This window comes from Calonectris borealis, chromosome 16 (genome assembly GCF_964195595.1).
Source record: "Calonectris borealis chromosome 16, bCalBor7.hap1.2, whole genome shotgun sequence".
Taxonomy (NCBI): domain Eukaryota; kingdom Metazoa; phylum Chordata; class Aves; order Procellariiformes; family Procellariidae; genus Calonectris; species Calonectris borealis.
The window spans coordinates 11,224,123-11,240,765 of NC_134327.1; the positions used below are offsets into that span (position 1 = coordinate 11,224,123).

At 40.6% G+C, this 16,643-nt stretch overlaps 1 protein-coding gene across 2 annotated transcripts in view; it reads right to left on the reverse strand.

Annotated features, from left to right (window-relative positions):
• Window positions 1-16,643, reverse strand: part of PRKAR1B (protein kinase cAMP-dependent type I regulatory subunit beta) — a 104,054-nt gene that overhangs the window by 74,982 nt on the left and 12,429 nt on the right. For both annotated transcript variants that reach the window (XM_075165227.1, XM_075165228.1), the window contains exons 3-4: window positions 12,627-12,797; window positions 7,767-7,858 (exon numbers count right to left, since the gene is read on the reverse strand). In XM_075165227.1, the coding sequence (XP_075021328.1) occupies window positions 7,767-7,858; window positions 12,627-12,797 (263 nt within the window). The remainder of the gene's footprint in view (window positions 1-7,766; window positions 7,859-12,626; window positions 12,798-16,643) is intronic.

Consider the following 16,643-nt stretch of genomic DNA (forward strand, 5'->3'; position numbering starts at 1 on the left):
CCTGGATAGAGAGTGTGTTTTCTGAAGTTAAAGACAATAGCTAGCTGTATAGGAGCTGCAAGCACTTCAGAAAACAACATTAGGATGTAAAATGATTACGTATTAAAGAAACGGTTTGAGAAAAGAGATATACTTTCAATAAAGGCACAACAGCTAAGTATATTTGGGTAGGAATAACCAACAGCATCAATGCATGGTGAAGATTCACTGCCAAGGTAGCATTTCTGCAGGAAAGGATCCAAGGATGCCAGTGATCACATGCTAAGTAGGAGTCACAAATATTCTGTTGCTGTGAAAAATATAAAGAAACAAGGAAGAGGTGGACCAACTGGAGAAAGTTGAGGAAAACAACAGAAATGGTCAGTGGTCTGAGGAACCTGGCCTGCAAAGGAAGATGGGGGGTATTAGATTCATCTAACTGAGAAAACAGAAGATGTGTGAAATAACAATAAGCCTTCAAATAGATAAAAAAAAGGAGAAAAGAAAAATGTATAGAGAAACAATACACTAGTTTCCCACTAGCTGAGAGACTTCTCCCATCCAAACAGAGGACAAACTAAATTATGTTCAAAGAGATTTGCCTAACCTGTTCTTAACAGTTATAGATTCTACAATCTATTTAAGTATCCTTACCACTAGAAATTATTACCACGTGTCTAGTCTACATCCATCTTGTACAACTTAAGCTTAATTCTGATGTTTTGTCTTCAAGGGACACAGATACATGATTACTCACTTCCCCTCTGTGGCAGCCCTTAATACATTTTAAGAATATTATTGTGTCCCGATGCTGAGGAAGTCTTAATTTGGACACTACCGTCTTTCAAATAGCGTATGTTTATGCCCAGTAAGTCCCTATAGGACCCCACTTTGCCACCAATCACGGCTTACAAAACTGCCTGAATTGCAGAACATGGGTTACTTAAAACACACTTGTAAGAAGGTAGTAGAACATTTTTCTGAAATGCTAACAGCAAGATGATGGTATCTATAACAACTTGCCTCCAATTTTATCTACAGCATCATAGTAGCATGTGCCCTCCACAATGTCTGGGAGGATGCTGGGAAAAGGGTAGGAATTTTTGCTTGGAAAAAACTCTTGGTTGGCTTGCATGCTCAGTACAAGGGTCAATTCTCATCTTTATATCTTGGCCCCAAAAAGCATAGAAAATAAAAAATGCCCTTTATTTTCTTACCTTTGGCATGCAGGCAATACACAAGAGTAAATGCAACACTGCGCGTTGCTGTAATAAATACAGTAGTTTTGTCGACTCTTTAGTTCATTTGTTGTTGCTTTTTTTGCGCCTTTATAAGAGCTCAGTATTTTAGTAAAAGTATCAAATACAATTTCCTGACTCTTGTTTCCAAAGCAGTTTCACACCAGTATGCTGTTCAAACAAACCAATTTTTTATTAATCCAAGTAATAAAATACGCAAAAGTATTCTGAAAGCTGTTGCGGGCATTACAGCTGCCTGTACATTAGTAATAAAGAATAAATGCTTGTAAAAATTATTATATTAGCTAAAATGCCAAAAGTGGAATCTGGAAGTGCATGTTAAATATTTATCTACTCTCTTTACTCCTTGATGAACAAGTTTCACACAGCTTTTACACATAAATTTTACATAGTATTTACATACAGATATGGTGAATGTTTAACCATTCCACTTCTTTATGTGGCCAGGAGGCCACCGAGCTTCTGAACAGGGACTGACAGACGTGGTTCATGACTCACAGCAGAGCAGGCAGGCACTGGTGACATCCTGGAACCAAGACTGACATTCCTGCTGCTCTCAGTCCTGCTCTCTCACCCACTGGTTATGCTTCAGTTATATTTCCCTCTCCTCCTTGACAATCATCAGCTTTGGGTCCAACTTCCATTCCCACAGCAGGTCATCTCTGAACCTTCTCACTGCCCCCCTCTCAGTGGCTGCCCCCATCCAGCAGAGACAGAACATCCTGTCAATGAAATGATGAAAAAAAATCTTTTATTTTTATCCACAGACAGAAAATGAACAATCTCTTCTTTTTTTTTCCCCCTTTACTATTCAACATCATGGCAAAGCCAAGTGGGTGTACTTGTATTCCAGCATTACATGCTGAACTGATAAAAATTCTTACTAGTTACACTGCCAGGTTAGAAGAGATTAGGACAATCAGACTAGCCCCTTGTCACCAATTTTGACTTTATACACCATTTCACAACTAGGAAGCCTTAGAGGATGTTAATCTGTTGGATATCCAAGAGTGGGAGAGGAAATAAAATGCTGCCAAGTTATGGCTGTAATTCTATCTTTGCATAGATAGAAATCATTCACCGCCTGCTGACTGAACAAAACCAAAGCAGCAGAGAGGGCACCAGTACAACGCACCCTGCCCTGCTGATTTCTCCCATATGCAAAACTCTCAAGCATCACAGACCAAAAGAAGGAGGAAAGTTTATGCAAACTCTTAATGGCCTTCAGAATGGATCTGAACCACGAGATCACATTGGAACCAGGAGAGAGAAGATCAGCAAGGAACTTCTTCCCTTTATTCAGCCATTAGTATCTATAGCACAGGCTACCTAAGACAATGCTTGAATGTTATTAAGCGTAACTCCCCACCAGCATTCTGGAGGGACATTACAAAGATAGGTGCACTTCCTGAAATATGCACTTCTGCAAAGTCTGCAATTTCATCTTTCAGTTCTTTTTATTAGGTACAAATGCCATAATCAAGGATTTTATTTAATATTTTTTTTTGCTGGGACTTTCTCTTGGATCACAGGTGCAATGAAGAGCAGAGAAACAAGATGGCTTCTGCCCTCAACTGATGTTAAAGACAAACTGTTGCAAAGAATATCATCTATAAAAAATAAATTTATGTTTATAATGCAAAAATCCCTCACAGTTAATGTTGCCATTTCACTGATGAAAGAGAGGGTGAATGCCTCTTACCTCACTTGTAGGTCCAGCTCCACCGATGTTTTCTCTCAGGGTTGTTCATCCTTGAACAGACTGCAGAGCAATTCCTAGTTCTTCTGGGCGCACAGCCTGCACAGAGCTGTCTTCTGTATCAGAAGTTGTCCTATGGTGCAAGGAGCTCTTTCAAAGCTGTCACACGAGAAGCTGTTTTGAAGGACTGTGCATGTGTATGTAAGGCTTCGGTGAGCACCAAGTCAGGACCAGATAGGCACAGAGCTGCTGATCTTGCAGTGATCATAACTAGCAGGTCTTCAGAGTGCTCTCTACCTGGGAAAACTGTCCTCTTGGTGGCCATCTCCACAGCTTCTGCATCATGTTAGCACACCAGTATGAACTATGCTTTTCCAAAACATCTTGCTGCCCTCACATCTGAGCTTGACTAACAAGCTCCGCTGCCCACCTAATAAAACCCTTTGAGCAGTCTCTCCCAAGAGTTTTTGAGTGGAGTCACGAAGGAATTGGAGTATGGAAGAAACACAGAACAAAGGGGAAAATCCCCATGGACATAAGCCAGCCCATATGTCATCATATGCGGTGGGGGAAAGGAGGAGAAGTTAGAGCACAAGTGCCTAGGGACCTGCGATGATACAACAGCACTATCAAAATCCAAGTCCAACTACCCAGGCATTAAATACATCCTAACTGCGAAGTAGATACATCAAGCCTGAACAAAGTGAAAGAGCTTTGCCACACATCCCAACCACAGAAGCAAACCCCATCAAAGCATATATGACATGAGGCGACTCTGAGAAGACCGTAACTGAGTTTGGGCTAATAACAAGACAAGAGACGAGGATGAGCCCAAAGGTAGGCACACTGACACACATCCATGTGCTCTCTGCAACTCACTAAGCTGTTTAGTCCATAACTAAGCCCATCACCCCCTTAACATCCCTCTTTTCCCCACAGCTCATAAATATTTACCCTGCCTGTGACCATTTCACAGAAATTTTTAATATAGTCCAGTACTTTTGTTAGATGTGCGATATTTTAATAAACAATCAAAATCAAACTATACCTATTAAGACACAATAAAAAATTAATTTTGTGAAGCCCTGATGTTGCTTTAACTTTTTACAGTTAGTTTCTCATCAATTAAAAAAAATTTTGGATAATGAGTATGTGATACATCCATGTAAATTGGAGGTTTTGTTGTCAATGTGCATGTAACAGACCAGCTCTAGGCAAAGGAGGACGCACAGAAAATATACATCAGGTGCACACATGCGGAAACACAATCAAAAAGCCACACATTCCTGATTCTGCAAATGAGAACAACAGCTCTCTAACAGTGAAAAACACATTTCTACTTCAGATAATGGGCATTTTGCCATTGGCTTTGAGAGAACCAGGACCCTACTCCAGAGTTCAATCAAGATCTTATTGAAGTCAGTGGAAAAGTCTCACGAGAAAACGGTGGGCTGCCACATCACTTTGCACTGTTCTTTAGTGACTCTTGAAATGAAAATTTTGGCAAAAGTTCCTGATAACTAGCTCTGCTGCTTTTAGTACTGATGCGGTTACAGTTTCCCTTTTATTGTACTTTTCAGTATAATTTTACACCAGAAACTGTGTGTGTGTGTGTGTGTGCGTGTGCGCGTGCATATGCGTGCATGAGATAGATGGCAACCCTTTTTTAAGCATGGCACATGAAAAGATGCTATCTAAAATAAGACTTGAACAAAACTATTTCAGACACCAGTGCAAAAAGATACTTGTTTACCTTAACTTCAGCATGACTTCTCATGCAATTAATCATTCATATGGAATATTTGACACAGAGATAATATGCTACACACTGCCGTTATAAATAAGGGTTTATGTCACACGTAAGGACCTTCACAGCTGCCAAGCAGCAAGTGCAACACAAGTCACGTGGACTGCACAGCCATAGAGCAGATTAACATTTCCTTCTCAGAGGAGAAGGAAAAATGTCAGTCATCCATTGTAAATGAGGAATTAAGCCCTGCTAGTCCATCCTTCCCTTACCTGAACACCTCCTACATCTTGGCGAATGGTCAACCACTAAATTAAATGAAACACTGATACTGTCTTCAGTGTAGAAAACACTGAGGAAAATAAACACCACCACCACCACCACTGCAGCACAGAAAATGAAATATCCTCAGTTAGCTTTCCATCATTCCCAGAGGACAGAACCCAAATGAAGTCGTACACCACTTACTTTACTGAACTACGTATCTGCATCAACAAGACGCAAACGGGAAGTGATGGCAATGCTATGCTCCAACTTGCTGACTTCTCCACACTTGACAAACGAAACCAGACAAGGGCAATAGCATGATGTCAAGAGTCAGCTCAGTAAAATGCAAAGAGAGAACAATTTATTCGTTCATTGCAATCCTGTCTGCAAAAACAGAATGCTTGCGTCCTTCTGTGAGTTCCTTTTTTTTCCCAATGTCAGCAGTAGCTTACCATGCTCATCATGAGGCTTGAATGAGGCACCTAGACACATCCTTTGAGCAAGGGAGATGGTATATAGCTGAATATGCTCCAGTGCACAACCCAGAAACCAAGAAGCTTCTAAATCTTTTGACAGCAAAGGTAGTACACACCTGGTCAAGCCATAGTTTGAGGACTGCAAAAGCAGACAGTCTATACCCATCTGCAGCATACACATGGGAATTTGTGCACATCTCTTCACTCCTAAGACATATCCATAACAGGACAGTCTGGCTGACAGAGGTAAATGGGACACAGGGAACGGAGAGGAGAGACCATGACCATGATGTACAATCAGCACAGTGCAAGAAAAAGCACTTTTCCTTCCGTTTTTCTCTCTCACCCTACTTCGATAACATATTACCAAAATTTCCCTTTTCCAGCCCTAAAACCTACCCGTCCAGTGCCTGTCACGTTAGCATGCCGAAGGTATAATTAGGATTTATAGCAGTTCTGTACAAGAATTATCTGCTGTGGGTGAAAAAGCTAGAAGAAATGTGCAAAGTTAATCCTCTTCTAATTACTCCAGAAATCTGCATGCTAATGCGATATCATAATAATTGGGATTGCAAAGTAATTAAACTGTGTAAACGCCTGCAAGAGGGAGCAAAATTTGCACATTTGGAATGTGCGTTGACTGAAAACATGTGAGTAGCCCCACTGAAGGACTATACTGCTGATGTTCTGCCAGTACTAAAAACGTCAGTGTAGACAAAGTCTTTGTCCTTTCTAACCACAGAAGCACAGAAAAGTAGGGTTGGCAAGGACCTCACGACATCACTTAGCCTATCTGCTGCAAGGCAGGACTGACACTACTTATGTCATTCCTGGCAGACTGTAGTCTAATCTGCTGTTAATGGCCTCAAGTGGTGGAGACTCCACAACCTACCCAAGCAGAGACCTCTTCCTAGTATCTGACTTGACTCTTTCCTACTGCACTTTAAATCTGTTACTCTTTACCCTTTGGCACACACAGCAGTTTATTCCTCAAATACCATTATTCATACACAATTATAAGCTATTATCGTGTCCCTCTACCCCTGACTTTCCTTCTGCAGGCCAACCAATCCCATTCTTTCTTCAGAATTGATGTTATCTAGATCTGTGATCGTTCCCACTGCTCTTCCCTGAACTTCCTCCAACTGTTTATTCTTGAAGTACCCAAAACTGGACACTGTGTTCCAGCTGAAATCTTTCCAACACTGGGGCATGTCTTGCATGTTCTCCTGTTTAGTTACCCCAGTAAAACGTTAGTATTTTCAAAACAGCTTGACATTAGTGACTAATGTTCAGACCATGATTCACAATAAGCTCCACACAGTTTTTCAAGGAACTACCAAAACTGCAAAACCGTCTTATCGTTATAAAGGTATTCTTCCTGCCTAGGAAAAACAGTAGAAGTACACTTCTCTGCACTTCGCTCACTGACAATCCATCCTGCTTTTACTAGAATATTTCTTCAACCTGTCAGCATAATTCTGAATTCTAGCCTTGTCTCCCAATGTTTTAGCAGCCCTTCCAATCTTCATGTCATCTAAAAATTCAACATTTATACTCTATTTCACCACTGAGGTCATTAATGACAATAATGATGAAAAGCAGACCAACCCTTCACACTCATCAATATATCTTTCCATTAGAATAATGGGCCACTGATAACTGCTATTTGATATGGGTATCCAATCAGTTTTGCATAGACTCCATAGTGGTTTCACTGAAGACAGGTTTCCCTTGATTGTTTATGAAACTGTAATACACATTAGCGTCAAAAACGTTAGTAGAAGTCAAGCCGTTTGGCCTCTGTTGTGCCTTCCCTAGCTACAACACTTGCTACTCAGTTGTAAAAAGACATTTTCAAGTTTTTAAAAGTCACACTGGCTGTTACTGAACTCCTTGGTCTCCTTCAGGTGCTTACACATAATTTGTTTGTTCCAGTTTTAAAAAGAACAAAATAATTTACCTGTAATTCTCTTTTACCTCTTTATAGACATTATGCTTTTTCTTTCCCACTCTTCCAGCACTTGACCTGTCTTCCCCAAGCTCTCAGAAGTAACTACAAATGCTTCTGAGATTGCTTTAGGCAATTCCTTAAGTATCCTAGAATAAAGTTCATCAGGCACAGCTGATTTGAACATATTAAATATGTCTGAATACATTCTATCCTGTTCTTGCCCTTTTTTAGCTTGTGATTTTACCCGTAAGTGTGTGTGAGGGTGCACCTAGTATGACTCAAATGCATCAGTAAGAGTAGTTCTGATCCCCAAGTTAAAATTTTATATAATTTCTTGTTCTCAGGTCAAGCTATAGATTCCTTTAAATCATAAAGCACCTCATACCTTCGTTCATTGTCATCAAGATGAGCAAAGAGCACGTTTTTGGAGATGGCCTTTGCCAGAGCAGTCATAGTTTTATAGTCCTTTGGAATAACCTGTAGAGAAAAGAAGGAAGGTTAATTACATTCCTGGTTGTATTTCTTCATAGATCTTGAAATATATAGAAAATTCCACTATTCAAGAGAATGGATGCAGTTTGATTACAAACTAGGTTTAGGCTATAATATAAAGCCACTAGGAAAGTAATAAATTACAGTTTTGATAATGTGAGGATAAGAATTTATGTTCACAATATGACAAGCAGAAAAGAAATACAAGATCCAGGATGAGTGCGGAGAAGGATATCCATAAAATACTATAATTAGCAGGTACTGGCAGCTGTATAGTCTCCTTTCAAATCTCTTGGACTGAGGAAAACATATTTCATATTCTTCTTCCCCCACAAACAATATCAGAAGCAACCTAGTTTTAAAACTAGGGAATGACCAACATTTAGAATCATAGAATCATAGAATCATAAAGGTTGGAAAAGACCTCTAAGATCATCGAGTCCAACCGTCAACGCAACACCACCATGCCCACTAAACCATGTCCTTAAGCATCTCATCTAAAGTCTTTCAAATACTTCCAGCATTGGTGACTCAACCACTTCCCTGGGCAGCCTGTTCCAAGGCCTGACCACTCTTTCGGTAAAGAAATTTCTCCTAATGTCCAATCTAAACCTCCCTTGGCGCAACTTGAGGCCATTTCCTCTCGTCCTATCACTTGTTACTTGGGAGAAGAGACCAACACCCACCTCGCTACAACCTCCCTTCAGGTAGTTGTAGAGCGCGATGAGGTCTCCCCTCAGTCTCCTCTTGTCCAGGCTAAACAACCCCAGTTCCCTCAGCCGCTCCTCATCAGACTTGTGCTCCAGACCCTTCTCCACCTACGCTGCCCTTCTCTGGACACGCTCCAGCACCTCCATGTCCTTCTTGTAGTGAGGGGCCCAAAACTGAACACAGGATTCGAGGTGCAGTCTCACCAGTGCCGAGTACAGGGGCACGATCACCTCCCTGCTCCTGCTGGCCACACTATTTCTGATACAGGCCAGGATGCCATTAGCCTTCTTGGCCACCTGGGCACACTGCCGGCTCATGTTCAGCTGGCTGTCAACCAGCACCCCCAGGTCCTTTTCCTCTGGGCAGCTTTCCAGCCACTCTTCCCCAAGCCTGTAGCGTTGCATGGGGTTGTTGTGACCCAAGTGCAGGACCCGGCACTTGGCCTTGTTGAACCTCATACATTGGCCTCGGCCCATCGATCCAGCCTGTCCAGGTCCCTCTGCAGAGCCTTCCTACCCTCGAGCAGATCAACACTCCCACCCAACTTGGTGTCATCTGCGTTTCTTCAGGTAAAAGGTAAAAATGTGTAATTACACCATACTTTTCAGTACTGGTTGTAGAAGGAACGGAGCTCCTGAGAGGCCCACCTGGGTCAAAATCCTGTGCATTTGCTTCATGGCAAATGAGAAGGACTTGCACTTGAGAATGAAGAGGCATTTTTATTTGTTAATTGGGGAGAAGGCAAAAGTCCTGTTGTACTTTAATTTGCTCAAAATATATGTTGAAATTCAGGAGTATGTTTTCATATTGAGTGACTTTTTTTAAAAGACTTTTGCAAGTTAGGCTTTCCATTTTGGTAAGCAAGATACTAGTAAAGACACTGTATCTCTGTATTTGCCAAGCATCTACTTCTGCCAGTCAGAGACTTTGTGATTAGGAGAGACGCAAGAAATTTGTAACAAGGCTATTACTCGTAACATGTTCTTTGACTTTAATAATGTGATTTTCCTTAATATTTTCATTATAACGGGACAGAATCAAGCCTAGCAAAAGTCTTGAGTGTTAAATAAACCTTACTCCAATCTGAAGATCAACATCTCTTTGCCTGTTTTAATTACTGTACAAAAAAGGTCTGATAATGAACATTTATCTTTCACATTTTCTTATGCTAGAAATAGTATTTCTGCCTTATTTAAGTTACTACGTATGCTGATGTGTAGGTAGTTTCCTTTCCTCATCCTGGAAAGGCAAGATACTACCCATCCAACCAGAAGAAGGATGTCTCAAATGGGAAAACTGATGTAGAACCAGGTCTCACAAAGAATTGATCTAGATTTATTTCAAGGGAAAATATTGGACTGTGAAGATCTATAAACTCTGGCTTCAGACATCCCTTATATTGACTGCTGTAGCCATTAGACTACTCAAATTAAGTCTAGAAAAGTGTGTATGTATAAACTGCATATTTGTCTCAGAGTGAAACGTAATCTAATTTAACTGAAAGTTTAAATTCCTTGATGTTAAATAAAATGAGCATTTGGCCAGTTTATTCTTCGTTTTTACCCCATCAAATAAACCCTGGACTGAATCGCAGTCCTAAACCCTTGCTCTATTAAGAATACCCTAGCTGTTCAGCTTACTGCTGATGGGTGAAAAGGGTAGATAATCAAATCACTAAGACATTCAACTCCAACCTTTCTGGCTGACTATAGAATAGTAGCCTAGCCTTTCTCAGTCTAAATCTGCAGCAATGAAAGCCACAAGGCAAAGACCGAAGTGGGTGTGTTGGGGCAGGGACACAGAAAACACAGGAGAGATCCTTTAGGTGTCACAGTAACGAGGCATCCAACCAAAATCAAATGTTGGGAAGAATCACTTGACCATTTCTTACATCACTCTTCCAAGTAATCATTGCATGTTCTCTTCAAGCTGATAACCCTCTTCACAGCAAGATTCCTATCCTATTAGTTGTTAACTACATGTTATGTCAGATGTGTTGACAAATATTGCTTTCTCTAGTTTCAGGAATGAAGCAATGAAATAACCCTCCGCAGAGATCTTCCTTTGTGCTCCTCAGAATGGAGCCATGCCAGGTGCTTGCTCAAATCACAAAGCTAAATCTCCTTTGATTTTCTCTCCAGTGACATAACTCATTGCACTGCCTTTAGCACTACTCATCCTGTAGTTCACCCCTTCAAGGGTTCCTTTAAATTGGCTTATGACCCAGATGTGTTTCTATCCAACACCTGAATTCAAGCCAGTGGTTCTTCCTGGCTACTATCTAAAAATCCATCTGTTTGCAATAGTCTAACACAACCCTTGCCTTGCTTTTTACACTTTTAAATTGGTTTCATCATTTGTCCTTTCAGTGTCTCCCTTTATTTCTGTATTCTAGAAGTCTCTGTCACAAACACATATCCATGGGATTCACCATGGGATTCATTTGCTGACGGCAGAGGACAAAGCACTGACACAAACCCTCCCAGTGCTAGTTCTATATTCCTTGCAGCATCTGTAGCCTGACAAGAAACCATCCCCAAAATTACTATTATTTAGGCTCAGTTAGTTCCTAGGAAATTAAAATCATAACAGCCCTAGTCACAGAACACACAGAATATGATCTGTATTGCTTCTTCTGGCTCTTGCCTACCCATGCTACTGTCAGGGCTTATTGGCATCACTGTTGAAAAAGGAAGAAAACAAAGTTAACTTCAGTTTCCATTATAAACATAAAAGAATTACTCAGGGGTGTGGGAAGGAATATTTCCTTTCATTTTCAGAAGAGTCAGATGGAGCCCATATTAAGCAGAGACAAATGTGATCTCTTCATGGAAGTTTTTAAGGGGGATATTGCAAACTGCACAGAAAGAAAAGTGTTTGAAAGTGGCTTTTAAAATATGATGCAAGTCTTTTAAAAGTGCAGTGCATTAATAGATTGACCACAGTGTTGTTAAAATTTACTGTATACTTGTAAGCATTATTTAACTGCCACAAGAATACTCCTCCAGACTTGTTTTTAGGATGAAAGGCTCTCCTTTGTTTCTTGGGACAGAAATCCCCAGAGCAGCCAGTGAACTTGTATCGTAAGTGGATGACAAAAGCACATCTGACTGCAAAGGCAAAAAGTATTCTGCCAAAAACCAGTGACTGACAAAATGTATTCCCATAAAGAAAAAGCTCTTTGGGTTAAAGCTACTCCAGGCATACAAAAGCACATTAGTAGCATCTGTCAACCTTATGAAATGCAGTAGCATCTGTCAACCTTATGAAATGCATTTTTAGCTTAGCTCCCTAAACAAACATGACATACGCTATTGTAATGTCTGTTTTTTAATAACCTTTGAAAGCTTTGGCCAGTTTCAAATAAAACTTGAAGAGTTATTAAGAGATCAATGATATAACATAGCTAGATACTTTCGTGAAAAAGGCAGTTAAAAAAAGAGAAGCACAAATTAGTGCTCCTACTGAAGAAATTACCTAATTTGGGATTGGCATTTCTTCAAAGACAATGGTCACATAAAATTGCCCAAGTATGGTCAACAGACTTCCAAAAACCCATGGGTTAGGTGGTATCCAATCAACATGGGAACCATGTGTCTCAATGGTCTAGGAAACCTAAATGACCTAGGTTAGAAGAAAACTTGAGCTAGAAGTGACTTTTTAGAAAAAAAAGCAGGAAATGCAGCAATAGAAAAGGCTGCCTTCCAAAACTGTGAGGTTCTGACAAAACTCAGAAGCTGCTGGAGTCTGTGAATATCAAGAAAATGGCTGAGAATTACCCGCCGTGTTAAAGGGGGAAACATATTAGCAGTACATCTCAAAAAGGGGAAGAATAGAGAATGCTGAAGCAACACTGATGGAGAAAGTACTTAGTCAAGGAAGCAGCAAAAGAACTTGAGTGTGAAGAAGATGGTCAAGCGATGTATACAACGGCATGAGGACACCATCCTACAGGCTGACCCATGATTCCAAATTATGAGCAAAATATGAGTCACTTGATTGTCCTGTACATCTCAGAATCAGATAGATGGCAACACATTACCTTTCTGACGTAAGAAACAGCATCCTCCTCCGTGTACACTTCTGCACTGACCCCCCCTCTCCTGCGTCGGGCTTTTACCACTGGGTTGGGAGGAGGAGGGGAAATCTCATCGTCATGAGAATCAGACTGGGAACTAGATTTCTGCCGAGCCAGTATTTGTTTGCATTCTTCCTGCAAGGCAAAAAGAGACAATGAAACATCTCTTACCCATGTAGCTAACTTGCTGGATAAAACTCGATTCACTCTTCTTTTATGACTCCCAGCAACTTCTTCCTTTCTACATTTGGATGACTCTCAATTTACACGTGGTACTGCTGAAAGAAAATTAAAAATTTAATGTGAGCAGAATGAAGGGTTGACACTAACTACAATGCGTGTACAGGTATCATCACTCCAATACTTGTCCTCTTCAACTCTTTCTTAGATGTAACGGAAACTAATGTATTATAAACTGCAGACATATCATTGCAGCTACTCCTGGCTGAGAAAGCAAAAGAACAAGCCTTTTTTGCTTACTCTCCAACATCACAGCTGTTATTTTCTCAGTTGGCTTGTACATATCTTTGTCTCTTGTACAGAGAATGTATCAGGAGTCACATGTCAATATATTAGACGGTTTCTTCATCTCGCTCTGCTTTGCAGGCTTACTATCACCAGAAAGAACAAAGATGCTCCCTACTCCAGAGTTTCTGCCATATAACAGATTTACACTCACTGGGACTACTTCCAAGCAAATAAGATCCAAGGTAGGCTCCAGAGGACTATGAAAAATGATGGCTGGCCTAGCACCAGCTGGTCAATAGGGAGGTTATTCTCCAAATTTTACGCTTATGGAACAGAAAGTAAAATACAAAGGGGAATCCCTGAAGAGATAGTAACAAGAGCAGGAAACAGTATAGAAAACCTTCAAGAAAGGATGTCAGAGTTGCAAGAAGTTGTCAATTCATACACTGAATTATTTGACTTCTAAATAATTGAGACAAACAAGATTACCCATAATTACAGTATTTTCCCAGAGTCCACCTCCTATTCTTCAGCTTCCTGGGATTCAAGGGAAAGCACACAGGAGTAAAATTCCCTTTGCATCATCCATGTCTACCAGCCAAAGGAACAGGGGCCTGTCTGCTCCTTCCCAGCCCACCTCCTCGCCCCCGGTACCACCTCAGCCTGGCACCCTGCTCACAACACACCACACTGCCTTTGCTACCTCTTCAGTGCCTTCTTCCTTCTTCGCTGACCCTGCCTAAGGCAGGGGAGAACTGGAGATGGGATAGACAACGTGTCCAGTCCTCAGCTTGGCTGATACAGGAAAGCGAAGGGCACGTGCAGGAGAGACATGAGCACTGTAAGGAGGCAAGGGGAACTGTGCAGAAGTAGTCCAGTAATTTTATTTGCTGTCATCTGTTACATTGCCGTAGACATAACCTGCACCCTGACAGTCTCAGGGTTACGTTGACTGACGTACACGTAGCCAGCCATCATCCAACGACTCCCTGAACAACTCCAGTATTTTTGAGACAATTCAGATTAGCAGCGTTGCAGGCTACCCACAAGAAAAGGCAGTAATACTGAGGTCCCTGTGCACCCCATAAAACCAACGTTCCTTTGACAGGGATGCCAGAACCTGGCCTCTGTCTTACACAATTAATTTCCAATGAGACTTTCCAATCAGAGCTAATACATGGAGGAGGGAGGATCTAGGAGCACCAGTGCTAGACATGTGGTGGATTACCAACATAGCCAGTTGGTCTCATTGACAGAGGAAATGAGTTATAGTTAACTCATCAGGTATGACACCAGAGAAGAGTGGCACAGAAAACTGGCAAAAGTCCACAATTTTTAAGCTTGCAAGAAAAACAGATGAATAATATATGTTTTGCCATTGATGTTTACAAATGTCCGACAAATCCAGTCATGCCACTTGTCTTTTCTGGTCCTATTCCCATTTCTTTCTTCATCATCACTGACATTGCCCCTCTCGTTAACCTAAGGAGCCTTTGACACCAATCTTTGATGTATTATTGCTACTTGAAATAAATAACTAAATAGTATTTCCCATGCTGCATAATTCAAAGTAACAAGTCACACATTCTTGTTTTGATTAAGAGACTACTGAAATATTTAAGAGACAAGCACAGAGATAAAATGTAGAGGGCTGGCTAAAGATCTGACTTTTCAAGGTCCTGACCTGCCTCAGAAAGTGCCGAGTTCTTTCTGAGATCAGTATTTTTTTTAAATTGGAATTACAACACCCCAACTCCTGGGCCATAACACAGTTGAGCTAGGTGCTCTAAGCAAAAAATGGAAAAAAAACTGATTTCAGATGTATTAAATCCTTACTGAAACTTTTTCATTTCCAATTCAAATTTCAAATAGCAGCACTGGATATGTAAAAAATGACTCAGCTAGATTTTCCTATCGTGTCAGAACTGCAAGTCCTGTTTAAGCATTCTCATCAACTTCTTCCCTACTCCTCTCTGACTGTCTCTAGCTTCCTTAACTACAGTTATGCACTTGCAGAAACACAAATGTTTAAAATACAAATATGTGTGCTACATATTATCATTATATTTAATATCTAGTCATCAAAACCAAACCTATGACTGAAGAATTTCAAATAATATTACTGGCTATTGCAGCTTATGTATCTTTTTGATAGTGTTAACATTCTCTGTTTATATTAAATGAACACAACCAAATGCACCTTCTTCACAAGCTTAACTGAAAGGTAATGAAGACCCTTCTGGACAGTAAACAGCTGAAAGTAGACTAAAAGGTAACTACAACAAGAAGGCAGTCTGATAACTATTTAATGGTATGCAATACTTACACAGTTCTTTTTATACATAGCATATTTACTCATAGAGAAGAGTAGCAGTTTGCCCCATTTGAATATCAAATACACACTTCTTTTTCTAGTACACATTGCATAAAAGGCACTTCCAAGGAATCAATAAATAATATCTCCTCTGCCCCAGCACAGATTTATACACGAAAGAAAGCTCAGTGAGATAAAATTAATATCACAAAGCATGCTCTTAAACCCAAATACCTTTTAAAGCCAAAAAGATATTAAAGGATTATAAAAGTGAGTTACCATATGATTCATTTTAAAAGGAAGTCTCTTCGCTACAAACTCCTTTTATATAAACAGCAGATAGTTGACTGGCTGGCTTTTCCATATGCCGCTATTCGTAGTCTAGGTAGGATTTCCATTACTGAACTAAACAGTGCCTTTTGAAAATAAAAGCATACGCTCTGTCCTGGGTTAAGCTTTCAAAAAGCCGTCTTCCATATATCCTGGGGTAAAACTGCACAAATACAGCAAATATTTTAAAGGAGGAATGGACTCTCTGAAGAATAGTTCTTCAAACACTGGTCTTCAGACACAGCTTGATGTGAACGCTTGTGCAGAACTCACTTTCAAGTAAACACCTCACCATCTTTTGTTGTCATGACAACAAGCAATCTCACTCTCTATTCGGATGGCACAGATAATTCACAATCATATTGCCCAATTATGTCCACCTTAAAATGAGAAAACACATGGAAGACACAACTGCAAAACACTGTAATTGCCTTTGAACAAGCCCCAGTGAGCATCTTGTTCTTCCCTTTACACCAATAAATGCACTGGCTTCAGTGGAGATGCTCCTGACTTGTAGGATGTGTAGGGTCTGATCCAGTTATCCATAGTCCAGTGCCATTTTGGGTGACCTTGCTCGGCTTTCAGCTGCCAGCTGAGGAGGACACGAGTCTCATGCTGTCCTGTGTCACATCTACCAGCCCCAGTGGACATCACACATAATTTAGGGAGTCTTAAGTGGCAGTAGGGGACCACGTGTGCGCCGCTGACTAAGCCTCCAGCGTCACTGCCACAGTCCAATACAATCACATATTAATACACCCCAAATCTACAAAACAACATTGCTGTGTGGCAATAACACCCTATTTCATGTGTATATAATCTAATCCTACTTCTATTCAAACCATGTTGCAAGTGACCAAAAACCTAGC